The 27,535-nt window shown below is 53.5% G+C and overlaps 2 protein-coding genes across 2 annotated transcripts in view; both read right to left on the bottom strand.

Annotated features, from left to right (window-relative positions):
- DHRSX (dehydrogenase/reductase X-linked) overlaps positions 1-22,788 on the bottom strand; it is a 191,974-nt gene extending 169,186 nt beyond the window's left edge. The window contains exon 1 of the mRNA XM_060002556.1: positions 22,655-22,788. Within this exon, the coding sequence (XP_059858539.1) occupies positions 22,655-22,763 (109 nt within the window). The 5' untranslated portion in view covers positions 22,764-22,788. The remainder of the gene's footprint in view (positions 1-22,654) is intronic.
- On the bottom strand, positions 12,224-22,776 carry ZBED1 (zinc finger BED-type containing 1). The gene is made up of 2 exons (XM_060002555.1): positions 22,655-22,776; positions 12,224-15,023 (listed from the first exon to the last, which is right to left on the bottom strand). Exon 2 carries the CDS (start codon positions 14,983-14,985, stop codon positions 12,886-12,888), a length of 2,100 nt encoding a protein of 699 aa, XP_059858538.1. The 5' UTR covers positions 14,986-15,023; positions 22,655-22,776; the 3' UTR covers positions 12,224-12,885.
- Positions 22,789-27,535: the final 4,747 nt, after the last annotated feature.

Below are 27,535 nucleotides of genomic sequence, written 5' to 3'. Positions count from 1 at the left end.
CCATGTAATATAGCCTCTTCTTAAAAGAGAAAAGAACTAAAGTAAAAGGCAAAACAAAGAACTCCGCCTCCTTGGCCCCTGTCCAGTTGTTGTGAACTGACCCGAGGCTTCCGGCTCCCTCTTGAATTGGGGATGACCCCGTGCCTAGTCCTTTTATCAAATACTGAGAGCTGGACCCCCCGCCAGGACTGCCCGCTGTCACGAGACAAAGTGGACACCAGGTACAGGGGTTTGCTAAGCCCAGGTTATAGCAGCAACACTACCTCGTCCCTCATCTACCGGGTTTCTGGACTTTGGTCTCTGTTCTGTGTTTCCTGTCTTCCACACACACGCCTAAGCCACCTTGAATTCTTTCCAAGAGCACGTGGGTGGTCAATTCATTTCTTCACTCCTTAAATCTTTGCTCCTGTGCTCCACTGGGAAATAACCACATACCTCTTTGAAGAGAGCATTAGCGAAACGTAAATCAAAGCCACACAGTATGTTTTATATCATGTGATGTGACTTTTACCACAATAAAAAAACCACACCATTTAAAAGAAGAAGAAAGAAAGAAACAGAAAATAACGAAGTTGGTAAGGATGTAGGCAAATCGGAACCCTCCTCCACTGCTGGTGGGGATGTAAATTGCAGGAACCAATTTGGAAAAGAGCCTGGCGATTCTTCAAAGGGGTAAACACGGAGATACAATAGCCCAGCTACGCCACTCCTAGGTATCAATCTCTCCAGGAGAAATGAAAACACGTATCCACTCAGATACGTGCGATAAACGCTCAGAGCACCGTGATTCACAGTAACCAGAGAAGTGAGAACAGCCCAAGTGTCCATGGACCTCGAACACATGATGCTCAGCGGGAGAAGCCAGACCCAGAAAGAGCATATAGGCCATGACTCCGTGTATTTGAAATACTCAAATAGGCAAACGCATGGCGACAGAGGACCTGGGGAGGAAACAGGAGTGGGGAGTGACAGGTAACAGGTACAGGGATCCCCTTGGGCAGTGGTTTTTAAAATGTTCTAAAATAACATAGCAACGGTGTTTGTACAACTCTGCAAATGTACTAAAAACCACTGAAGTGCGCCATTTACTGGGTGTATTGTATGGTGAATTATTTCTCAGCTTAAAATGGGGGAAACACCTTGCTTAATCGTGAATAATGGGGGATGGGCGGGGACTTGGAAAGTCTGGTATTCTTCTCACAAATGAAGAAGGACATCTATAAGCCACCCTTTCATGGACCTCCTACCATCTTAGGCATGTGTGTGTGCACTTGTCTCAAGAGTCCTCAAAATTGACAGAATAATTTAAAATGACGTGTAGCTGAACCTCCAAGTCAGCTGGCCCCAGGAACACGTTTTCCTGACACGCAGCGTCACGGAGGTCCTTAAGAATGGCTGTGTCGATAATTAAGAAGCATGAAAGTCTCACTAGTGAGACCTGCCTGACAGACAGATGATGGGAAGCAACCTTTCCAGACAAAGCCGCCATCGGGCCCTTTGGACACCACACCAGCCTGTGCCCCGTTTGGTGACCAGGGAATAGGAACAGGATGGCCATTCATCCCAGGGATAGAATGATCTACAAGCATTAAGACTGGAGAGGCGAGGGGGGGCACAGATGGGAAAGCTTACTATAGGAATACATCATATCATCTATGTATCAATCCTAAAGCGAGATTGGCAGAAAAGGAAACAATCTAGAAAGACATCCAGACCCTACATTAAAAAGCTACTTAGAGGAAAAAAATAAATAAATAAAAAATAAAAAAAAAAAAGCTACTTAGGGGACTTCCCTGGTGGCACAGTGGTTAAGAATCCACCTGCCAGTGCAGGGGGCACGGGCTCGAGCCCTGGTCCAGGGAGATCCCACATGCCGCGGAGCCACTAAGTCTGTGAGCCACAACTACTGAAGCCTGCGCCCTAGAGCCCGTGCTCCGCAACAAGAGAAGCCACTGCAGTGAGAAGCCCGGGCACCACAATGAAGAGTAGCCCCCACTCGCCGCAACTAGAGAAAGCCCGCGCGCAGCAACGAAGACCCAACGCAGCCAAAAATAAGTAAATAAATTTATAAAAGAAAAAAGTGACTCAGTCCTACGAGCAATGGCGTGAGGAATGATACTGTGTCACAATAAGTGATGCTGGGTCCAGGGAGGCCATGCGCATGTCATGTTGTCCAGATCCCTCTAGAGAGCACGAGTTCATGCTTTCCGGGACGGGTGGCAGAAGCCATTACCCCAAGCACCAGGAGGCAGGTCCACTGAACCCTGTACTGAATTGTATGATTTAATGGTGGATGAAACCTCAGTACAGCCGCTCAACATGGGTGAAGACCGTGCTGAATCACGGACCGCGGGGGAGGCGTGGGTGTGTAGAGGTCCCGGGAGTTCCTCTGTGAGAAGGGGGCTCATGTGGGCTGGAGGTGGGAGACCTAAAACCCAGGACGTAACTCCGAGAAGCCAGGCCCAGGCATCAGCCTCGACAGAAGTGCTGGGGGCGGCGGGGGGGGGGGGGGGGTCAAAATTAGTGATGCGTTCAGACTTCCCCGGTGGTCCCGTGGGTAAGACTCCGCGCTTCCAAGGCAGGGGGCACGGGTTCCATCCCTGGTCGGGGAACTAGAACCCCACGTGCTGCAACGTGTGGCCCAAAACAAACAAACAAATTGGTGATGGGGTGACCTCAGAAGCCACCACCCAGGACTCCGAGGCCGTCCAGGGCTGGTAGGAAAACAGGCGCTCCCCAGAAATTATCCCAACCCATCGGAGTCTGGGACACCCATGGCTCCCGGTAAAGATGCGTGAAAAAGTGCCTGGATTCTTCACGGGAGAATTAAACCACCAGCATCTTCGGAGCCTGCCCTGAGCTTTGCACAAGTCTATTTAAGCACGTCCATCACGAAGCATCCACAGAGTTACAGGTCAATCTGCCTCAGTAAAGTTAGGGAAGAAAAGAAATGTGATATTAAGGGGGTATGAATAACTAAGAGGGAATCACCTGTAAAGCGATCACGCGTTACATGATAAACACTGTTTAGAACTTTATGCAAGTGACCAAAAACACAGAGGCAAGTATTTTGCAGTCACTTATACTTGGTTTTCAATAGACCACAGAGAAATGATGCAGTGAAAAAAAAAACAAACACACCAAAACAGGATACAAAGTTGTATGTGATGTAGGATGATGGTTAAAGAGTACTAACATTATAGGGAAATAAATCAAGTGTTCACAGCAAAAAAAAAAAAAGCATGTCCACTAATAATGGCCTCTACTGGTCATCTGTTTTGTATATAGCAACGTGTATATGTTAATCCCAGTCTAATTTATCCCTCCCCCCTTCCCCTTTGGCAACGGTAAATTGTTCTGTCTGTGACTATTTCTGTTTAAGTTCATTTGTATCATTATTTTAGATTCCACATGTAAGTGATATCACATGATATTTGTCTAAATTCACTTAGTATGATCATCTCTAGGTCCACCCATGTTGCTGCAAATGGCATGATTTCATTCTTTTTTTATGGCTGAGTAATATTCCATTGTATATATGTACCACATCTTCTTTATCCAACAAGGATTTACTGTACAGTACGGGGAACTATACTCAATATTTCGTAATTACCTACATGGGAAAAGAATCTGAAAAAGAATATATATATATATATATGTAACAATATAAAACTGAATCACTCTGCTGTACACCTGAAACACAGCATTGTAAATCAACGATACTTCAATTAAAAAATTTAATTTTTTTTAAAATAAATGAAAAATTCAAGAAAGTTTTCAAAGAACGAAAACAGGAAGACTAATGACAGCAGATAGCAGGCATCAGTACCATGTTGGCTTGGGGTTTACTTCCATACCTTGATCATTGTTTATGTATCTAGTACTTGTATTATTAAATTAATGTGACATTTTTAATTTTTATCTTTAAAGAATGAGAAAATTGCAATACTTACCTGAATTTCTTATCCTATTTCATTTTTCCTGACAGCTTTGGTTAGTAATGTCATTTTCATATTGATAGCTTTAGAATATGACCATTTTATTTTGTAACAATAATTGCCAATATCGGTTAATCTAAACTACAGAGTTAAATATTTTCTCTGTTCAACGATCGATTACACAGAATTAAGACTTACAGTTTCTTTAAGAAGGGTTTATTAAAACTACATTTGCTGAATTGTGAAAAAAGAAATTCGCATCTGAGAAGCAGAATTCAATGACAAGGAAATGTTTAACATTGACAGCGAGTCGGGTGACCACAGCTTGGGTGTTTTACACGAGAGGAAGACGCTTGGCAATTAAGTCCGTCAGCGTGAGGAAATGAAATTTTTTTGACATGTCCTCTCATGACTGGGAGGGGCTTGGCTCCTGTATTCCTGGGACCCCCAACTCTAACTGGCTTTCTTGTAGTGCCACCTATGGACATAAAGTATGTTTAGTTATGGGTCCCTCCAGAGAAATGGACCAACAGGAAGCACAGAGAGAAAGAGAAAGGGAGACAGAAAGAGCCAGAGAGATTATTTGAAGGAATTGGTTCATTCAACCACAGATGTGTAGAGGGGGCACCCCAAAATCTGAAGGGTAGACCAGCAGGCTGGAGACCCAGGGAGAGCTGAGGTTACAGGTTGAGTCCCATGACCATGTGGAGACAGAATTCCCTCTTCCTTGAGGAACCTCAGTCTTTTTTTCTCCTAAGATCTTCAACTGATTGGACAAGGCCCACCCACATTGTGAAGGACAATCTGGTTATGTCAAAGTCTCCTGGTGTCAATGTTTTTTTAACTGTAGTTGATTTACAATGTGGTGCTGGTTTCCGGTGGACAGCAGAGTGATTCAGTGATATATTTTTTCAGATTCTTTTCCATTGTAGGTTTTGACAAGACATTGAATACAGTTCCCCGTGCTCTACAGTAAATCCTTGTTGTTTATTTTATATAGAGTAGTGTACATCTGTGAATCCCAAACTCCTTAGTTATCCCTTTCCCCTTTGGTAGCCATAAGTTTGTTTTCTGTGTCTGAGTCTGTTTCTGTTTTGTACAGAAGTTCATCTGTATCATATTTTAGATTCCACATATAAGTGATATATTTGTCTTTCTCTGACTTACTTCACTCAGTACGATCATCTCTAGGTCCATCCATGTTGCTGCATGATTTCAATGTTTATCTCATCTTTTTTTTTTTTTTTTTTGGCCATGCCACGGGGCATACGGGATCTTAGTTGCCCAACCAGGGATCGAACCCGTGCCGCCTGAAGTGGAAGCACAGAGTCCTAACCCCTACACCACCAGGGAAGTCCCAACGTTCCTCTCATCTTAAAAAATATCTTCCCAGCAACCTCTAGACCAGCGTTTGACCGCAAAGCTGGGTCCACAGCCCAGCCACAGTGAGATAAAATTAGCCAGCACAAAGTATGAGTTTTCAGGCAACCGAGAGCCCTAACTAGCTTCCGCTGGGCATCGTCTGGAAGCAGGGACCCGGCCAGCTGGACCAGAGGAGCGTGCAAAAGGCATCAGCTCAGGCCAGCATGGTACCATCGCCTGGATGACGGCTCATCCTTGTGGCAGGAGGACCTGACGGCCGCCTCTCATGCTGGCGTGTTTCCACAGCTTGAGAAACCAGTGCAGGTGTCAGCCACGAAGCACGGCTGCTTCCACCAACAGCAGGGGGACAGGAAGAGCTGGGGGCAGCTGACGGGCCCCACGGCTCTTCAGCCTCGTAATGTCACCCGCGTGGATCCTAAACCCCTCCTGCAGCGGCCACTAAACCCTGTGGCAACGCCCTCCAAACCCAGAAATACAAGAGGTCCATGGGACTTCCCTAGCGGTCCAGCGGTTAGGGCTCCACGCTTCCACTGCAGGGGGTACGGGTTCCAACCCTGGTCGGGGAACTAAGATCCCGCAAGCCACGGAGCATGGCCAAAATTTTAAAAATAAATAATAAAATAATTCTTTTTAAAAAATAAAAATGGTTGTGCTAGAAGGGCCAACACCGGAGGAAAGAGCCATGTAGGGAGAAGCCCCAGGGATGATAGGAGTAAATGCGGAAAGGGGGAGAGAAAACAGCCTCCACGTGGACCCGACAGAGGCCTTTCTAAGCAGGAGTCTTTTATGTGTGAAGATAAGCCCCACCCCCTCTGCGGGCTGGGTGAGGTAACAGGCAGTTTGAAGAGGCCCCCAGCCACCCCTGAGCACGTGGGCGAGAGAGTCAGCTGGACCCAGGAGCTGTGCCCGCTGAGGCCTGCAGCCCTGGTCACGTCCTGCGGCACTCAGCTGCTCTACGTGCCAGGGCGGGCTGCATGATGAGTGAAGGTACGCATCAAGTTGGCTGGGCCACCAGGAGCCCAGAGAGCTGGGGCACCGTGATCTCTGCATGTGTCTGGGAGGGTGTTTCTGGACGAGACGAGCATTTGAACAGGTGGATGGAGGAAAGCAGGTGGCTCTCCCCAGGGAGGGTGGGCCCCGTCTAATCAGTTGACACTTGAATAGAACAGAAAGGCGGAGGGAGAATTCTCTGTCTCTCTGTCCTTGAGCTGGGATGTCCATCTCCTCCTGCCCTTGGACACCTGTGTGCCTGGTTCTCAGGCCTTTGGACTCGGACTGAACACGCCACTGGCTTTCCTGGGGCTCCAGATGGCAGACTGTGCCACTGCTTGGTCTCCCGAATTGTGTAGGTCAATTCCAATCAATCAATGTACACATACCGATATAAAGATACAGATATATGTATTACACAGGGCTCTGCAGAGACACAGAACCAATACCTACATTTATCTATATCATCTATCTACCTATCATATGTCTATCATCTACATATCTATCATCTAGCTAGCTATTATCTACCTACCTATCATCTATCTATTATCTATCATCTATCCATCTACATAGATATCCGTTTCCCTGGAGAGCCCTGACTAATACTGGCTGCTATAACAAAGTAGCCCAGATAAGGTGGTTTCAACAACAGACACGTGCCTCTCACAGGCCTGGAGGCAGACCACGGCCAGGGCAGATGAGTTCCCAGCGAGGCTCTCCTCCTGGTTTGTACAGCTGCATACTTCTCACGTGGTGGAGAGAGAGCTCTGGTCTCTTCCTCTTCTATAAGGACACTAATCCCATCACGGGAACCCCACCCTCATGGCCTTATCTAACCCTAATCACCTCCCAAAGACCCCACTGCCTACCACCATCCCCTCGGGGGTCAGGGCTTCCACATACGAATTCCGGGGGGACACAAAGACTCAGTCTGCAACACGCTCCCGCCACCTCGCCCGGAGGTGTGCACACGAGAGGGTCAGAGGCAGAGGAGGAAAGGCGGGGCTGGGGGCTCCCTGCGCGGTCTCCCCCTGCGCTGCCAGCGGTACGGACGTGCCTTCCTGCACGTGCATCCTGCACCCACCATCCCCCCCCCCCGACTGCGCATCTGCTCTTCCCTTCATCCACCTCCCCGTTCCCAGTCCATCCCAACGCCTCGCCGGGGGGGTCAGGACAAGACCTGGGAGGGCCACTGCCAGCCCCTCCCAGGGGGTGTCCCTGCTGCCGCCAGACACCCACCAAGGCAGGCTCACCGCGGGCTCGGGCACTGCGCGTGCGCCACCTCCGCTGTCCCGGGCCGCGCTCCTTCGCGAGGCCGTACACGGCGGGACAGCCCTGAACCAAGCTGACCACAGACCCAGGACTGGCCCCCGTGGCCTGGCACGCGAGACCCCAGATGCCAGCGGGAAGGGAGGTGAGCCGGTCACTGCATCCCAGCGGCTGCACCTCCCCCGTGTCCTTCTGCCACCTGGAGACCCGCCACGTGGGCTTCACCGCCCACAGCCCAGGAACGGGCTCCTCCTTGGGGAGACCCCCCCACCCCAGGCAGGCCTGCAGCCACGGGGCCAGCTGCCCGGGCCCGAGAGGCATGGTGTAGCTCTCCGGCCAAGTGCGTGTGAAGGGGGGAGGGCCACACCAGCCGCGGAGCCAGGGCACCACGCACTGAGGGCAGGGTGATGCTCCCCCAGCTCTCCTGGGTGAGGAGCTGGACATGCTGAGTCCTCAGAGGTTCCGGGAGGAGAGTGGACTGCAGGAATCCCACGGTTCCTGCCAGAGTGTCTTACGGAGCCGGGAAACGTGTTAAGCCATGACAGGCTGACCAACGACAGCTGTCCTTTAAGGAGGAGTGCATCAACTCATTACATTTCCTGCAGGGAGAATGAAAGCTGCTCAACGTACCTTCAGTTTACCCATAAAAGTACAGGACGGACGGATGGATAAACAGAGACAGACGTTTACCCATAAAAGTACAGGATGGATGGATGGATGGATAAACAGAGACAGATAGATAGACAGATATGACAAACTGACAGGTAATAGAAAATACACAGATACGCAGATGATAAATAAAGAATAAGTGTATAGATGATAAATAAGATACACAGACAGACGATAGATACAGAGATGTATGACAAACTGATCATAGATACATAGATAAACACACAGATGATATAGACAACAGATACAGATAACAGGTTGATAGATAATAGACGGAAAATGGACAAGGGCATAGATGATAGATTACAGATGCAGAGATAATAAATAATACAGGCATAGATGCTAAAGATGTAGACAGGTGACAGATATGCAATAAATACACAGATGAATGATCACAGATGACAGATAACAGAATATAAAAAAGAGGATATACATAGATAGGATATAAAAGTATATATATTTATATATGTAAATATATATACTTATGTTTACACACATATTTACATTATGTATTATACATACATATATATATATATATATATATATATATATATATATATATATAAATAGAATCAACTCCATCCAGGCATGGAATCACAAAGGTTAGTATGTATGTAACAAACTGGCCATCGACACAATGATCAGCTCCTACGCTGGACCATAAACCCCAATCCTGGCGTCCCCGGTGCTGTGCACGAGACGTGATCTTCCCAATGTCACCTACTCTCCAATCACTGCCTCATTTCCACGAAGACCCAGCCAGGATCCTCCTGGAAGCAAAAGCCCCGCGAGGACTCATCAAGTGTCATCTGCCAGGACACCCGCCGTCCGAGGGGAAATGCCTTTGCTGTGGACCCCACGTGACTAAATCTCTCAGGAAAAGTCCTCTTTCAAGGACAGCTGCGGAGACCACCGGGTTCCATCCTTCTAACAGAGGAAGCGATGCTCGTCTCCCTAAGGAAACACTTCCTGAGGAATCCGCCCCTGCCTTGTGCCATCTGCCGTCTGCTAAAAGCCTATCCCATCTGGTCTCTCATCACCCAAAAAATTGAGGGAGTTTGGGTCAGTCGAGAAGGTGAACAAATTGGGCTGAAAACGAGAGGTGGGCAAAGCAACCCAACCTCGCTTCAGGCCAAAGGTCAAACCACTGAGCAGATATCCTAAGGGTGCTCCCAGAAAACCAGCACAAACAACCCCAGCAAAGAGGCCATGCGGAGCCCCCAGCCTCGGAGTCCCAGCCTGGGAAGCCGGGATGGGCCCAGGCAGCCGGGGGGACCCAGAGACCACGCAGGTTCCGGGAGGGCCCTGCGTCTGCAGGGCTGACGCCCAGGCCAGGAACCCGGGTCTGCAGAGAGGAAGGGGGAGCCTGAACGGTCGGGATCTTGCCTTGAGCACGACAGGATATGGGGCTGGCTGTGTGCACTGCAGGGCCAGAGCAGAGGCCGGTGGGGCTGGAGGCTGAAGCCACCCAAGGCAAGCAGCCACTGTATCCCGCCCGCGCGGGGCTGCAGAGGACGAAGCCAGCGAAGTTCAGAGGAGAGTGGCCACGGGCCCCCAGCACGCAGAAGGAGGACCCCGAAGGCCTAGCCCTGGGCCTGCTAGCCGTGAGAGGCACAGAAGGGCTTGTGTTTCCAGGCAGAGCTGCAAACCCAGCCCCCCGGTGGCCAGAACAGCTGCAAAACATCCCACGCTGGGTCTTAATGCAGTACAATTTATAGGACGGGGACACACGGGGCTGCAGGTTCCCAAGGAGAAGAATTCTAGCTATGTGTCCGGGATTGGTCCAGACTGCACCCGGAAACCAGAAAGACGAATGTCCGAGGGCCGCGGTGCTTTCAGAAGCCTGTGATGGGCCCCAGGCCTTCGCTCAGAGAGCAGCCGAGACCCCGGGGTCACTCCAAACACACACTGAGGCGCCCGCCTCCCTGAGCCGGGATGAGAGCGGGACTCTGAAAGGAAACTGACTTTAGAGCAAGACCTGAGCATGAAACACACACCATCTTGAGGAAGCAGAGTCCTGGGCCGACCCAGATAAGACACATCCTTAACGGTTAGGGGCTGTGTTTTTACGAGAAATTCTAGATGCCAGCAACGATACTTTATCTAAGACACTGAAGGCCACGTTCCACTTAATGTTCGACGGGGAATGCTCTGCAAGTGTCAGGTTATCATGACCGAAAACTGGCCTGTTGAAACTCAAAATGTTTGTGCAGAAAAATTCTATGTTTGAATCCCCCTCCCCATGCCCCCAGGAACGGAGGCAACCCATAACGTGCAGAGGGAGAAAAATAACAACGGACGCCAACCTCCCAGTCTGTCTGTTTCTGGGGTACCTCGTTTTCTTAAAAGGAAGGAGAGAAAGGAAGGGAACGGGGAGAGAAAGGAGTCGATGGGAGAGAACCCAGATGCCCTAGCGATACATATGGCCCGAGGTCAGCACCCCAAAAGGCTCGGCTTTTTAAAATCATCCTCCCCACACCCAGTGCAAAGACAGCCCAGGGAACAAACGTGCAGAATTCCCACTCCCCTAGCAGGCTTGCCCGGCTGGCAGCTTTATTCACATAAACACACTGTGATACCAAAAGATCCAGAAACGCATCACACCCTTGATGTGATTCCCAGAGACCCCAGAACAAAGCACAGGGGCCTTCCTTCTTCCGCGTGGCTTGGAAAAGTCTCTTTAAACAAACAGAAATAAAGCCCTCTCTCGAGGTCGGAGGCTTTCCTGCAAGTGTGAAGCGTTACTCACGCACGTCAGACCGATCAATTAGGAGTCCGTTTATCGCTGGGGTTTCTTGAACAAGCGTCCGATTCCACAGCGTTAAATAAGGAAAAGTACAAGCCAGGAAGAGGGCCGGCAACGCCAGGGCTTAGGAAAAAACGTGAGAAACGCGCAGAGAGGCGGCTAGCTGGAGGGACACAAGTTTTCACGAGTGACAGAAAGCCAGGATTTTAAGAAATGGGGGGGGGGGGGGTCAGATGCAAACAGCCAACTACAGCCCGGGAGGTGGGATGTGCGTCTCTGCGGCTCTTTTCCCAGCCGGAGAGCAGAACAGAGGGTCTGGAGACAGCGACGCTATCGCTTTCCTTCAAGGAGACGGCGCAGGGGACGCTGCTTTCCGACGCCTGATTTCCTAAACACGTTCACGGCTGGTGACATCAAGGTAAAAGACTGCCTTGGCCGGAGCCACAGGAAGTCCCCAGCCACGAACCTGGAGAAATGCCCTCCTTAAGCCCCCGGGATGCGGCTCGATGTTGGGGTCCTGGGAAAAGATTGCCGAGGGCTGAGATGGGGCATTTGTACCTCCCGACAAAACCTCCACCCGGACTTGGGCTGTTTTCAGGTGAGAATCAGAGATAAGACTGGTGTCGTTTTCTTTTTTGGGCCACATCGCGCAGCACGTGGCATCTTAGGGCTCCGACCAGCGATCGAACCCATTGCCGCCTACACTGAGAGCACGGAGTCCTAACCGCTGGACCAGCCAGGGAAGTCCAGGGGCTTTGCCTCTTAAAGAAAAGCAATTCGTTTAAAATAAGTAAAAAAATAAAAGTAGTTCTAAGTGTTAGAAACGGCCTTCCCGTTTCCCCAGGGGCGTAAGCAACCCACAAGGACCCCCAAAGATAAAATGATCCCTGGTACTATTTTTAACTCAATGCCCCCCACCCCCCATTGGTGTTTAAAAGAGAATGCAAGAGCCCTTTCCAGGAGTCAAATCTAAATCAGCCCTCCAGAGCCGGCCGTGGGCACGAGAGGGTCCTCCGTATTCAAAAGCAGCGTTTCCAAGGAGTGGGGACCACCTTCTCTAGGTTCATCCCAAGAAAAGTGATTCTGGGGAAACCGGACCTCTGAAGCATCAGACTCACAGAAAACCCACCTCAAGACCCATGAGCTCCAGGGCTCACAAGGACTGTGAATTCAGGCAAGGGGAGAAAAAAGACTGATTCACGGCAGAAAACACACCACAACCAACACCTCTTTTCTGCTTTTTTTTTTTTTATAAGCGGTTGCACTGCAGGCTCACTGTTAACATTTTCCACCAAACATAAAACTGGTGTCTCTTGAAAACAGGGCGTCTGGCGAGAGTGTCTCTCCCCGGCTACCCAGAGGCAAGGTTCCCACGTAAATGACAGTGTAAATAGGTTCCTTCACCAACCCACGGCTAACATCCGCGGATGGTGTCGGTGGAGGACACCCAGGGGTTTCATCCTCAGCTGCCCGTCGGTTTCAATCTTTCTCCGATTTACCCCAAACCGTCCCTCGCAGAGAACACGAATGCTGCAGGTATGGAATTATCTAGAGGGCAAGACATCCGTGCCGGCCGTGCTTCTGTCGCGGAGTTCAGCATTTGCAACCCTATCAGCGGACATCTAGGGCTTTGATAAGTCATTTCTTTCTCTTGCGTGCCGACGCAAGGGGCCCCTCCAGAGAAAACGCTCATTTTCACCAGCTCTGGGCCACCCAAAGCCCGTCTCTGTCCTCTGGGCCGCCCGAAGCCCCACCAAAGGTCCATCTCTCTGTTCTGTGCATTTCCTCTGTCCCGGGCAGCGCGCCCACCCGCGGGGTCAGTACTGACAGCCAAGCATCCGACGACAGGCACCCACGCGCGGTCCCCTCCCCCCACCCTCCCCCGCCGCGCTACACGAAGCTGCCGTCCCTGAGGCCGAAGTAGCCGGCGTGGCCGGCGTCGCCCAGAGGGAACGCCTGCTCGTGGCCCAGGCCCCACTCGCCCTCGTCCTCATCCTCCAGCTCGGCCGCGGCGCCGCGCGCATTCTCGTACAGGAAGATCTGCTCGTGCACGTGCGCGGGGGCCAGGCGGTTCCGCTTGGCGCTGACGACGTTGGCCGAGGAGCCGAAGAGGCGCTCGGGGCAGACGCGCGTGGCCGCCACGGACCAGTACTTCTGCAGCACCCTGGGCAGCAGCGGGAAGAGCGCCAAGCGGTCGGACCACCACCTGAGGGGGTCCTCGTTGAGCCCCAGCACCTTCTGCGACTTGAAGTTGCTGAGCTCCTCCACCACCTGCGCGCGCCAGCCGTCCTGGTCCTCGACGCCCGCCGCGGGGCAGAAGATCTCGGCCAGCATGTCGTGGATGACGCTGGCGGGCGGCGGCGTGGCCGAGGGCGCCGGCTTCTTCACGGGGGGCTCCTCGGGCGGGGCGTACAGCTGGTCCCCGGGCGCGCGGTAGGCGCCGTCCTTGGCCTTGTCCAGGAGCCCCTTGGCCTCCTCCACCACCCTGTTCTCCACCTGCTGCCTCTCGAAGGTGGACAGGAAGGGCAGCCTCTTGTAGCGCGGGTCCAGGAAGGTGGCCACGTTGAGGAACATGTCGATCTCGGGCGTCTCCTGGTAGGTCTTGGCGAGCTCCTTGGCGATCACCTCCTTGGCCATGCTGATCTCCTTGGAGTCCGTCTCCTTGCTGTTGAGCGTGCTGTTGAGAAGCATGTGCAGCAGGGGCTTCACCATGCTGATGGTAGGGTACTTGGACCCGGACAGCATGTCGGCCACCTGCTTGAAGGGCTGCAGCAGGTCCACCAGGCCCTCAATGGTGGCCCACTCGGCGGCCTCCAGCAGGAGGTGGTGGTTGTTGCTGTCCTCCAGGAGGACCCCGGCGATGGCGAACTGCTGCTCCTTGAGGCGCTGCAGCATGGCCAGCGTGCTGCCCCACCAGGACACGCGGTTGCTGACCAGCATGCAGTGGGCGGCGTTCTGCTGCTTCTGCTTCTCGTACAGCATGTACATGGCCACGGTGGACTGCTGGAAGTACTCCACGAGCCTGCGGCAGCGGCCGAGCAGCGCGCCCAGCTTGGGCAGCCGGAAGGCCTGCTGGATGCCGGCGTCGAACGTGTGGCCCAGGCAGGGCATCTGCACCGCGATGTCCAGCAGCGAGCAGGCCTTGGCGATGTCCTTGCCACGGTCCGTGGTGGCGCTGAAGACCTTGGAGCTGACGCCCCACTCGATGAAGGCTTCGTACAGGACGCGCGTGATGGTCTCGGCCGCGTTGTCCTCCGGCACCTCGAAGGTCTTGAGGCAGCGGGAGCCCAGGAAGAGGCCGTGGGGGGCGGTGCGGCCCAGGAAGTGCGCGGCCAGCGTCACGTAGGTCCGATTCTGGCTCTCGCTGCGCCACAGGTCGGTGGAGATGCCGCACCACGCGGCCTCCGCCAGCTCCTTGAGGACCGCGTCGCGCACGGCGCCGTAGCGCTCGGGGATGGCCTTGCCGCAGAAGAACTTGCGGCTGGGCAGCTCGTAGCGCGGCTCGGCCGTCTTCAGCAGCACCTTGAACGTGGGCTCGTCCACGATGGACGCGGGATAGAGCCCCTCGCAGATGAGGCCCATGACAGCGGCCGTCAGTTCCTGCTGCCTGCGACCCTCGTGGCCGTGCGCCGCCGCCGCCGCCGCCGCCGCCTTGGCGGCCGGCGGCTCCTGCGCGCTCTGCTGCGCGGCCTCGGGCTTGAGCTTGGAGAAGGCGCTGGCGAAGGCCTCGCGCATCTGCTCCGTGTTGCTCTTGACAAACTCGCAGAACTCATCGGGGTGGTTCTTCTCCAGGTGGTAGGACAGATTGGAGGTGTTGCCCGAGTAGGCGATCTGGGCCATGCAGATGCGGCAGTAGATCTTCTTCCACTGCAGGATGCAGCCCTCGGCGTTCGTGTCGAAGCCGAAGTAGCGCCACACTTTGCTCTTGGCGCGCGGATGCGCCACCAGCTTGAGGTCGGTCTGCGCGCCCTCCAGGCTCTTGCCCTCCATTGCGCCACCCGGGCCGGGCCTCGCTCATTCGGGACGACCTGCCGAGAAGCAGCGAGACAAACACAGCGTGAGAAGAGACCCGGCTCCGGCCGGCGGGGAGCGGGCCGCTCCGGAACCAAGGGCGCACGCAGAGGGTCCCCGGGGGCTGCCGCTCCGGCTCCTGGCTTTGGCACAGCAGAGGGGCCAGTCTGACAAGCCAGCGACTCTTCCGTCCAGGTGCGTCCGAAGACACGCGTTTTTTTACTGTTAGTTTGGGGATCGTCTTTGGACTCCCGATGACAGCTCTTTCCTCACCTGAGCTGCTTTACTCTGTCCTGTTCTAGGAAATCCAGGAGCCCCGACGCCAAGCAGGGGGGCTTGTTCTCCAGACGGAGGCCACGTTCCCAAGCGCCCCGCCAGCCCAAGACGACCCACCTCCCCAACCGAAAACCTGGTCGGCAAGCACGCGTGCCACACGCCACCATCAGATGAAAGAAGACGAAAACAGAGGGTCTCAAGTGGATATCAAGTTGTCAGAGTGGCATTAAATACGAGCTTTTTCTAATTTTGTTTTGAAATGATGCCTTTTTGACCACAATGAGATCTCACCTCACACACACACCCCCCAGCAGAATGGGTTTCATCAAAAAGAACACAAATAACAAATGCTGGTGAGGGTGTGGAGAAAAGGCAACCCTCCTACACCATTGGTGGGGATGTGAACTGCTGCAGCCACTATGGAGAACAGGATGGAGGTTCCTTAAAAAACTAAAAATAGAGATGCTGTATGATTCAGCAATCCCACTCCTGGATATTTATCTGAAAGAAACAAAACCACTCATTAGAAAAAAGATCCATGCACCCCCATGTTCACAGCACCACTATTCACAACAGCCAAGACATGGAAGCAACCTAAACGGCCATCGTCCATGGACAGAGGGATGGATATAGAAGATGCGGTGCATATATACAGTGGAATACGACTCAGCCATAGAAAAGGATGAAGTCATGCCATTTGCAGCCACATGGATGGGCTTGGAGATTATTATGTTTAATGAAATAAGTCAGACAGAGAAAGACAAATACTGTATGGTATCAGTTATCTGTGGAATCCAAAAAAAAATTTTTTTTTAAACTCGTGAATATAACAGAAAAGAAGCAAACTCACAGATATACAGAACAAATTACTGGTTACCAGTGGGGAGAAGGAAGGGAGAGGGGCAATATAGGGGAAGGGGATTGAGAAGAACGAACTATAATACTCGGTATAAAATAAATAAGATACAAGAATATATAGTACAACACAGGAAATACAGCCAATATTTTATAATGACTATAAAGGGAGTATAACCTTTAAAAACTGTGAGTCACTACGCTGTACACCTGAAACTTAAATAATATTGTACATTAACTTATATCAATTAAAGAAAGTTAAAAATATTACTTTCTGTACTGCACATGCTTCAGCTGTTTTGTTCTGGTTTTTAATCTATCTATCTTGGCTGCGTCAGGTCTTAGTTTAGGCATGCGGGATCTAGTTCCCCGACCAGGGATCGAACCCGGGCCCCCTGCATTGGGAGCGCGGAGTCTAACCCACTGGACCACCAGGGACGTCCCTCTATTTTTCTCCTAGGTGCATCTGGCATCAGGAACCAGATTGGGGCGATAATGGATTTCTCAATCCCTGGAACTTCTCAAAATGCCCACCGTGGGCACTCACACCTGGGCACAGAGACACCTACGAGCTGTGGTGCAGCACTGCCCGGCTGTCAGTGGGACACATTCGGCTTCCCGGAGCTGCCAATCAGGGCCAGGACACCCAAAAGGGCAGCTGAGTTTTCTTAAAAGCTGGCTGTTACTCACAGACGTAGAAAACGAACTAGTGGTCACCAAAGTGGAAAGGTGGGGAGGGATAAATTAGGAGTTTGGGATGAACAGATACACACTACTATATATAAAATAGATAAACAACAGGGTCCTACTGTATAGCACAGGGAACTACATTCAATAGCTTGTAATGGCCTATAATGGAAAAGAATCTGAATATATATGTATAATTGACTCACTGTACTGTACACCTGAAGCTAACACAATATTGTAAATCAAGTATGCTTCAATAAAAGAGAAACTTTTGGGCTTCCCCGGTGGCACAGTGGTTGAGAATCTGCCTGCCGATGCAGGGGACACGGGTTCGAGCCCTGGTCTGGGAAGATCCCACATGCCGCGGAGCAACTAGGCCCGTGAGCCACAACTACTGAGCCTGCGCGTCTGGAGCCTGTGCTCCGCAAAAAGAGAGGCCGCGATAGTGAGAGGCCTGCGCACTGAGATGAAGAGGGGCCCCCGCTCGCCGCAACTAGAGAAAGCCCTCGCACAGAAACGAAGACCCAACACAGAAAAAATAAATTAATTAATAAAACTCCTACCCCTAACATCTTCAAAAAAACAGAAAAAAAAGAAATAGCAGAAAATTTCGAATTAGGCATGAGCATGAATTTAAAAAAAAAAGAGAAACTTTTAATAATCATAAACAAATATACATACATATGCCTAGACACAGAGAGAAAAAGATACGCTTTGAGAGCATGAATGTTAGTTTTATTACTTATTTGATTTCCTCAAATGATGTCCATGGAACAGACTTCCCCCTGAAATGGGTTAAGTCTGCAAGCTTTCAACCCCCTGTACAGCACTCAGGGGGTTAAATCACAAAGTGCACCAACCAGGCGTTTTCTGAGTGTGGGGCGTATGTTCAAAGCCAAAACCCAGTAACGACGACAGTGGTTTGAATAGCGGCCCCACTCCCCAAATTCACGTCCCCCCAAAACCTGAGAATGGGACCTTATGTGGAAACAGGGTCTTTGCAGAGGTGACGAAGGGGAGGGTCTGAGATGAGGTCCTCCTGGATGAGGGTGGCCCTACATCCAATGACAGGGTCCTTACAAGACACAGGAGAGGGGAGACACAGACACAGAGGAGAAGCCCCGGGAAGACAGAGGCAGAGACGGGAGGGACGCGGCCAGAAGCCAGGGACGCCTGGAGCCCCCAGGAGCTGGAAGAGGCAGGAAGGACCCTCCCCTGGAGCCTCTGTAGGAAGCGCAGCCCTGGGACACCTCGACGTCGGGTTTCTGGTCTCCAGAAAGAGACAGGATGAACTTCCATGATTTTAAGTACTTTGTTACAGCCGCCCCTGCACGCTCTGCTGATGAGAACAAAACTATAAAAGCTATGAGTGGTAACATCACCCCTGGTGCTGGGCGCCCTGCGGTCAAAAGGGCCCACCCGAGGCTTTCAGGGAGAGGTCACACTTGGGGGGGCTGATTTAAGGGGCACGTCGGTAGCCAGGGATGGGGCAGAAGGATGTACGGCTCAGGGGTGAGGCCCAAAGTCTCCAGGACAGGGGGAGGGGATCCGATACAGCCAGGACTTTCACAAAGAGGAAACCCCCAAACCGCACATCCTACAGCCAAGCCAGGATGGGGCACCTGAGCGTGGGAAAGGTGGTCCCAAAAAGCGACGGGAACTGCACAGCGGGCACGACACCTGGGCTCTGGAATATGAGCTGCCCCATCCCGCGCGGGCCACGCAATTCAGTTTTCTCAGATCCGACTACACCTGGATGATGACGATGAATTACTGCTGTGATTTGGCTGAAGGAGTCCAGCGCCATCCTGGCGCAAACTTTGGCCCACAAAGTAGGACGCATCCCTGACACAGTGACAAGCTAAGGAGGCACCGCCCGTAGGGCCTCCCCCTGCGGCATCACCTCCTTCGGGCCAATGATGTCAGAACCTCCAAGGAGGTGACACACAGTAGGAGGGTTCTGAGCACATACGTTGAAGGCGGCTGCACAAAGCCACCCTCCACTGTCCGGAGGGCAAGGTCTACATCTCCCGTCAGAGTCAGGAATCAAGGTTTTGTCAAAGCACCCTCTCCACAGGGTCCTTCTTACAGGGCGGCCTGAGCATCTCTGGGGGGGACCATCGCCACGACACTGCCAGGGACGTGGCGAGGTCCTGCCTTTTCTCACATCAGAGACACCAGCCAGATCTTCCCAATCGGCTTCACCAACACAAGGGACATGTCACAAGACACAGGATGAAGCCACCAAGTAGAGAACCAGCTGCATTCTTCCCAGTCGGTACTTCAGGAAACTGGCAAGAACCAGAAACAGGGCCACTCTCCCTGATTTTTGTTTGTTTGTGTTGGAGATTATAGTTATTTTTCACTGGGAAAAAATGTTACTGGGAATAACATGTAAGTGACTTGTTATGTTACTTGAAATATATGTTGTAAATTTCTGTTTCAAATTTCTGTTCATCTTTTTTTTCATTTCAAATAAATTTAAATTTAATTAACATGTAAGTGAATAGGATCCATATGGATAAGTCAAAGCCACACAAACAAAAGCTCTTTGGGGCTTCCCTGGAGGTCCAGTGGTTAAGACTCCACGCTTCCAAGGCAGGGGGCACGGGTTCGACCCCTGGTCAGGAAACTAGGATCCCACATGCTGCGTGGGACAGCCGAAAAGTAAAAATTTAGAAATTTATTTTTAAAAAAGCTCTTGGGTTGGGCGGGGTGGGGGAGTACTTATTTTTTTTTAAGACTCAAAAACTCCTAAGATCATGAAAACTGTGGTTTCACCTCCCTGGATCCACAACCCCCAACCGTTCATATGTACACAACACCAACGAGAAATAACGTCCTCTTTATCAGTTTCTAAAAAACCCTGCAGCTTCAACACCAGGATCCACCCTAAAATAGCTTCATAAGTGGGCCAGCTGACATCTTTTGGGGGTGTCAGCCCATCAGCAGAAGTCCATTTCCAGACCTACCTCCTATGTCCAACAGAATTCCTAAGGGAAATGTCCGTGTGGTATCAGAACGTCCCTGCAAAACACATCTGGATGACTTTCTCTCCCTTTCAAACCTGATGCATCGGAGACATTTAATTTGTAACAGACAATCGCCATAGAGAATCTGGAAATCGGGGTCTGTTACAGGAAGTTTTCATTGGCTTACACACGTCTCTATCAAGGCACAACCTGCAACGATCATGAGTCTGTAATGATCTTGTTTACGGAGAGCGCATTTGAAGGTTACATTCAGGGGCGGGTTACCTTTTCAGCATCTTCCTTCACCTTTTCATAGAATCCAGGTGAACTCACACCACACGCCTGTCCCCCACCGGATAAAATGTGCAGGACCACCCACAGTTGCAAAGCGACAGCCATAAATGTGAGACAGCTGCCTTTTATCTAAGGAGTCCCAGTAAAAGTTATGCAACTGCATGAAACACATGCAGCGTGCACAAGCAACTCATCAAAGCTGAGACGATCTACAGACGGATTCTCTAGACACTGAAGATCTGACATGCGAATATTAGCCAACTCGTAACCAAGGTACTTGTAAATCTGAGGCATGACCTGACCGCTCACGGTGGGTTAGCGAAGAACTTTCACAACACCAAACGCACTTCAATAATCACCGCTGGGCTTTGTCGTTATCCGTTTAGAATATATAAATAAGAGACTATTTCCGTATCAACTATTTTATACTGTGAACATTTTATATTTATATTTATATAGATTTATATAGACTTTATTTATATAGACTTTATATAGATTTATATAGACTTTATATAGACTTATATAGACTTTATTTATATAGACTTTATATAGATTTATATTTATATAGACTATATAAGTTATTTTTTTAAAAAAGAAAACATCTGATGTTTAAGAACAACAAAGCCCAGCTACTCTCCATGTGAACGGGGCCTCTGGTTACTGTTTATCTAGCTCCATACCGGGGCAAAGTTCAATGTCTCCTCCCCCGCCAAGGTGAAGTCCAGTTAGGGGCAAATAAAAAATGGGTCCAAAAGCAGAGGAACAGCGCCACTTGGGACACCGGCCACCACCTGGCACATGGGACGGATGTTCGTTCACTCCTCCGCCCAGACCTAAAATGATTTCTAACCCCACAGACCACGTGGCTCGCACACAGCAAGCCCAGCAAGTCCATCTTTGGATGAAACAACCCTCTGCAAAAGCCGGAATAAGGATGCCCTCGGCGGACACATGGCCTCATGGCTGGTTTGCCTTTCCACAACTTTATTTTTTTCTCAATCAGTCAACAGGTGGAAACCACAGGGCAAGCCCTCAGGTTGGATGCACCTCCAACACGTTTCCGAGGCACGCATTTTGGGGTGCTGCTGCGATAACACCGACAAGTCTAAATTCCATCCTCAACGTGTCTTTTCTGCGAGCGGCTAAACGGGCTCCCAGGCGAGACAGCCAGACGCGACCGCGAGCAAAACTGCTCGGAGCGGTGCGCTCCACAACCTGGGGCCATTTGGGGCAACCTGGGACAGCTTTCCATACGTCTTCACTGTGTACAAGCCAGTCCTGATCTCAAAGGTGACTATGCGGACCCCACCCCCGAGCCCCAGGTACTGGCTGGGGTCTTACCCTCTGTTCATTTCTGATTGCTCTCAATGTGGTTTTTTTTATATAAAAAATACCGAAATCCAGCTTATCAGAAAACCAAATGCTCACCTCACATAAACCTGGAAGATGTATTTCCCTTTGATGGAGGCCTGGGAGGGTGGAGCTCATATAAAAATATCTACTCCTGGTCGGAGCTGCAGGTTTGCAAAGTGCGGCCCCGGCAGCGCCCCTGCCGTCGGGGAGTGGAGCGATTCTCAAGTATTTTCACAGCCAAAGTCACATGTTCTTTGCCTTTTTTTCACCCCCGCGTCTCAGGGGTGTTGCCCAGACGCTGCTGGGGGTGCCAGGTCAATAGGGCGGAAACACGGGTGAAACTGAGACTCCATCTATCCCCTTAGGCCACACAGTAGAGAGACCGGCCACAAGGTGACACGGCGCCACTGTTCCCACCGAATACTTTGTTTTAGAAAGTAGTCATCTGTCACCTAAAAATACAATGTCATGTATGCTCGCGTAGCCTAGGGTGAGTGTGATCTCCTGCAAATTAGGGCAGACAGAGATTCCTACAGGTTCCCCCGTTTTACGTCCTGAGCACGCCGCTGCGACCAGACACAGCCCCAGACGGATCGCCGCCACCCCCCGCTCCCCGGAGGTCCCCAACGTGCGTGAAGAGCGCGAACGGGTCCCCGGAGAGTTTGGGACCGGAGACGCCGCGGAGGTCGCGGGGGCCAGAGGAACAAGGTGCCCCAGAACGGAAGCCCCTCCCTCCAGGCCTCGCCGCGCCCCCGAGCGCGCCCGGCGTCCCCCACCCACCGCGGGGAGGCCCGTCCTACCTGACCCTGCGCGCGGCCGGGCTCTCGAGCGCCCCCTCCTTCGCCCCGGCCGCGGGGCTGCGGGGCGCGCGGGACCCCGGGGACCCCGGCCCGCAGTGCGCGGGGGGAGCGGACCCCCGGGCCGACCCCGGCCCGGGATGCGCGGAGCGGGGGAGGGGCGCGTGGGGACGGCGCACCTCCCTCCCCCCCGCGGCCGCCCGGCCCTGCTTCCGGGAGCGCCCGGCACGGCGCGCCATGGCCGGCGGCCGGGGTCAAGGGCACGCGGGGCCCCGCCGCGCCCCTCCCCCGCTCGCCCCCCACCCCGGGGGTCCCGGCCGAGCGAGGGGCGCGACCCCGGCCGGGCGCCGCCGCCGCCGCGAGCCCCCCGCCCGCTCCTGGCGCCTCCGCCCCCGCCCGCCGCCGGCCGCTGACCTGGTTCCGCGAAGCCCGGGAGGCGGCGGCGCAGCAGCTGCGCCACGACCACCGCCGCGCCCACCGCGTACACTCGCAGGGCCGCCCGCGCCGCAGACAAAAGCGACATGGCTGCCCGGCCGCCGCTTCCGCGCCGCCCGCGGGACTCAGAGCCCCGCCGGACGGCGGAAACGCGCCCGCGCCGGCCCGCCCCCCGCGCCCACGCGCCCGCCCCGAACCCCGCCCGGACCCCGCCTGGACCCCAGGACGCCGCCTGACCCGGGGCGCCGGACCCCGGACCCCCGACCCCGGCCCGGAACAGGCACTCCCGCCCGCACCGCGGACCCCTCCCGGCTGACGACCTCCGCCCGGACCCCGGGACTCTGCCTGACGCCGGGGTCCCGGACCAAGGACCCCAGGGACCCCCCCCGACCCCAGAGACCCAGACCAAGGATACCAGGGACCACCCCCCCGACCCCAGAGACCCAGACCAAGGATACCAGGGACCACCCCCCCGACCCCAGGGACCCCCGCCCAGACCGAGGACCCCAGGGACCCCCCCCGACCCCAGGGACCCCCGCCCGGACCAGGGGCCCCTCCCTGCCTGGATCCTGGGACCCCTCCTGACCCCGGACCCCCGCTCAGACCACAGACCCCGCCCAGATCCCCAGGACCCCTGCCTGGCTGCAGGACCCCCACCCAGATGTGGACCCAACCCAGACCTTGGACTCCTGCCCGGGACCCCCAATCCGGCCCTCGGACCACAAGAGCCCCCTTGGACCTCAGACCCTCCATTGAGACCGCGGACTCCCGCTAGGCTATTGCCCACCTCCACAACAGAACCCCAGGCCCCCCAGACAGGATCATGGACTCCCACGTGAATCCCTCCTGGAGCGTGGAACCCCCCGCCCAGACTTCCACCTGACCCCCGCTAGAACCACAGACCCCGCCCAGATCACAGCTAGGACCCTCCCTCCCCACACTTCCCCAACCCAGACCCCCAGTAAGACCCCACACAGACTCCTATCCAGAACCTTACAGAAACCCTAAACCTGGCAACCCCAGACCCTACAGGGACCTTAATACCCACCAGAACCCTAGACCACATCCATATCCCCCCAATTCGGACACCTACTGGACAGCACCCCTCATACACACACCAGCAGAGACCTCCTCCCCCACCACCACCATCAGCGCGCGCCAGCACCCGGGACCAAGGATCTCAACCCCAGCCCCACCAGGATTCCTGTCCCTGCTAGGACCCAGGATCCCACACTCCACAACCCTCTGTAACTGTGACCCCCACACCTGGACTCTGGGTCTCCCCCCATCGCCATAGGAAGTGAACCCAGCTGGTCTGACTTGGGGGGTCACCCCAACGCGCAGGCTGCCCCCTCCACTCAGGCCACCTGGAGATGTTCAGCATACAGACCTCTTCGGTGCAATCCGAGGCTCGGTTAGGAGGGTCCTTCCGGTCTTTGTGACCCTCTGTCCTACAGATGAGAAAACCGAGGCCAGGAAGCCTTCCCAGCATCCCTGGCAAGACCATGGTATCAGCTGCCCCTCTTGGCCAGGTGCACCCAGGTGTGCCAGGCATGCCCAGGTGTGCCCAGAACAGAGCATCAGGGAAGTCCTCCATAGCTGCCACCCTCCAGGGGTTCCCGCAAGAGCCCCAGGTGTGGCCACAGTGACAGAATAAGAAGGACCTAGAAGCAGGTGGAGCCCAGGGAACAGTGGGGGCGTGGACCTGTCCCTGGGTGTTTGTCCAGAAAGAAAGGCCCGTTGCCAGGCATGTTATCTGTGGGGGCACAGCAATGCCAGCTGACGCCTCCTGTCCTCTTGCCCAGTCTCCCCGAAGCGTATGTTTTAACGTGGTTTCTGGAGCGGTGAATGGAGGGGCTGGGGTCGTCACCAGGTGCTTCCAGCCACGGCCCCCAGCTCAGAGAGCCTGGAACTCATTAGAATGTTGATGCTGCAAACGCACTTGACTTTTATGGCACCTGTAATAAGTCACCCCACGTGGAGCACCTCAAACACACACCACCATAGGATCTCACTGCCCTGTAGGTGAGAAGTCTCGCCTGTGGGTCTCCTCTCAAAGTCTGACAAGGTCAAAATCGAGATGTCTACCCACTGGGCTCCCAAGGGAGTGGATCCGGACGAGCCTGTCTCCAAGCTCATTTGGGTGAACAGCAGAATCTAGTTCCTTGTGGTTGTAGGGCTGAAGTCCCCGCCTCTCCGCTGGTGGTCAGTGGGGGGGAGGGTAGGATCCTGTCTCTGGTCTGAGCAGGTGTCACCTAGATCCCACCCTCAGCATCTCTTCACCTTCCCGTCTGTCACATCTCTCCCGCTCCAGCCGAAGTTCTCTGCTTGTGAGGGTTCATGGGATTAGAATGGAGCAGGGACCAGGTTAATCTGGGATCATCTCCCTATTTTAGGGTCCATACCTTAATTACATTTGTAAGGTCCCTTGTGCCATATAAAGTTCCAGGGGATTCTGGCTTGGACACCTTTGGGAGGTATCCTTGGTCTCCTCCACCATGCTTGACAAATCCCCGTCCCTTCAAGGATTTTAGGACTCCACCACTGAAGGTAGGTTCACCTGGGCCAGAAGAGGAGGGACAACTCCAGGTGAGGGGCAGGACATCCCCCTGGAAAAGAAGGTTAGGCAGAATGGGGCCCCCTAGTAGAGGCCCAGGAAGCAGGGCGAGAGCAGCCATCTGGTTGACCCAGAGGCCAACATCTACCATCAGGCACCCCTGGCACAGTACAAGGTGCTCATTATATCTGGGGTCCTTTTGAACTTCTCTTAAAATTGGGGGGTGGGGGGAAGACTATAATAATAATAATGAATAAATATAAATAATGCATGCAGCATGGAAAATAAGTTTTCTACCAGAACTGTCTTAAAATATAAATTTTAATATATCTTACGGAAGCCGCAAAGGCGACCACAGCATGGCCCCGAGGAAGTCAGATACTGAAGCATCATGGGTGATCAGTTCCTAGAGGCCCCTGACCCTAGAGAAGGGGGCTTCAGCGATGCTGGCCACACACTAAACCACAGCAACGCGGGCCCTCAGGGAACTCTGTGTTGGTGAAGAGCCTCTTTGTGGTCAAAGGTCACCCTCCCTACGACAGCCCCTGGTAATTCAGTGGCTCCCTCCCACCTGAGTCTCCTTGTAATCAGGCAGCCCCCGTGGCAGCTCCTCTGCCACACCAGGTACATGGGCCACACCAGCCACTTCTGTTTCATTCCTCTCCTATCCCTGGTGCTAACACTGTTATCGTGCAAATTGTATTCCCTACGAATAACCAATAACCGTGGGCTCCGCCAGTGCAAACTGTGCTATTGTAATTCACTAGGATGCCTGGTTTTTTGTTTTTTGTTTTTGTTTGTTTGGTTGCGCCGGGTCTTAGTTGCGGCAGGTGGGCTCCTTAGTTGCGGCAGGCGGGCTCCTTAGTTGCAGCATGCGGGCTCCTTAGTTGTGGCATGCAAACTGTTAGTTGTGGCATGCATGTGGGATGCCGTTCCCTGACCAGGGATCAAGCCCGCGCCCCCTGCATTGGGAGCACAGAGTCTCAACCACTGCGCCACCAGGGAAGTCCCAGGAGCCTCAAAGCTGGGAGAGAGGCTAGAACAGGTTCTCCTTCAGACCCCCCAGGAGGAACCAGCCCTGCCCACACCTTGATCTCAGACTTTTGGCCTCCAGAACTGTAAAAGGATACATTTCTGTTGTTTAAGCTCCCCAGTTTGGGGTACTTGGTTACGAAAGCCCTCAGAACCTAACATAGATGCTGAAGAAAACCATTTCCTCCTTAAAGGGACCCCCCAGCCACAGTTCTCAGCCCTCAAATCCTGACACTTCAGGGGATAGTCAGACCCCTCGAGCCCTGTGGTCACCCTACTATGTGTTCAGACCTTGAGATTCTATAACCTAGACGTGGATCCATCACTATCATCACGGAGCCCAAACCTCCTCCAGGCTCTGGGGGTCCAGCTTTCTTGGGGTGTCAGGGGGTCCCGAGTTCAGTGCCCGGCAGAAGGCGGAGAAATAGGCAAGTGGCCTGAGCTCCTGGAAGGCGGGACGCCCCATAACTCTGTATCCAGCACGACAGGAAGCTGTGACACGCGCTTTGAACACTTGGTCGATGCAACCTTTACACACGAGACCGGTTTCTTCCTACCTCACCTCCCTCCTGAACGATGCGGCAGGAGTCGATGGGTTAGGGACTTCCCCGGCGGTCCAATGGTTAAGACTCCGCACTTAAGACACTGCAGGGGGCCCAGGTTGGATCCCTGGTCCTGGAACTAAGATCCAGCATGCCACGCGGGGCAGCCAAAATACCTAAATAAAGAGCTGATGGGCTATTTAGCAACTGAACTATGGTGCGTTTGCCTGCGTGTGCGCGCGTGCCTGTGCGTGAGTGTCGGCGCGCGTGCACCTCGCTCGGAGGAGTCCTGCCCCAGGGGGTTGGGGGAATGGCCTCACTCATGCTACCCTGCACTGCCCACGTGAGACGTACACTCACAGCCTGTGGAGGAGAACAGCCCACTGGGGCCGCACGGGGCTGCCCCCGAGGCCAGGGTGAACCCCAGAGGCAGGCTTTCTAGTCACGAGGGTCTGAGGGGACCCTGGGAGGGTGGGATGGGCTCGTGTGAATAACTCCACGAGCGGACGGGAGCTCAGCTGACTACGGAGGGATGAACCGGCACCGAGCGTGGTCCCCCTGCTCAGGAGGGGGCTGGCTGGGGGCAATGAAAGGGAGATGCTGAGCAGCGAGGCCAGTGTGCCCGCAGGCCCTTTGAGGGCCCCCTGGTTCCCCCCAGACGCCAAGGAAGCACATCACATTGGCCTTAATTTTCGTCATGGCGGCACAGTATGATCGGGAGGGTGGGAT

The sequence above is a fragment of the Delphinus delphis genome, chromosome X (assembly GCF_949987515.2).
Source record: "Delphinus delphis chromosome X, mDelDel1.2, whole genome shotgun sequence".
In the NCBI taxonomy this organism is placed as follows: domain Eukaryota; kingdom Metazoa; phylum Chordata; class Mammalia; order Artiodactyla; family Delphinidae; genus Delphinus; species Delphinus delphis.
Note: the sequence above shows the minus strand (reverse complement) of the source record. Positions and strands in the feature narration are given on the sequence as shown.

Coding starts and splice junctions, on each gene's coding strand:
- ZBED1 (XM_060002555.1), bottom strand. CDS start 14,985: ATGGAGGGCAAGAGCCTGGAGGGCGCGCAGACCGACCTCAAGCTGGTG.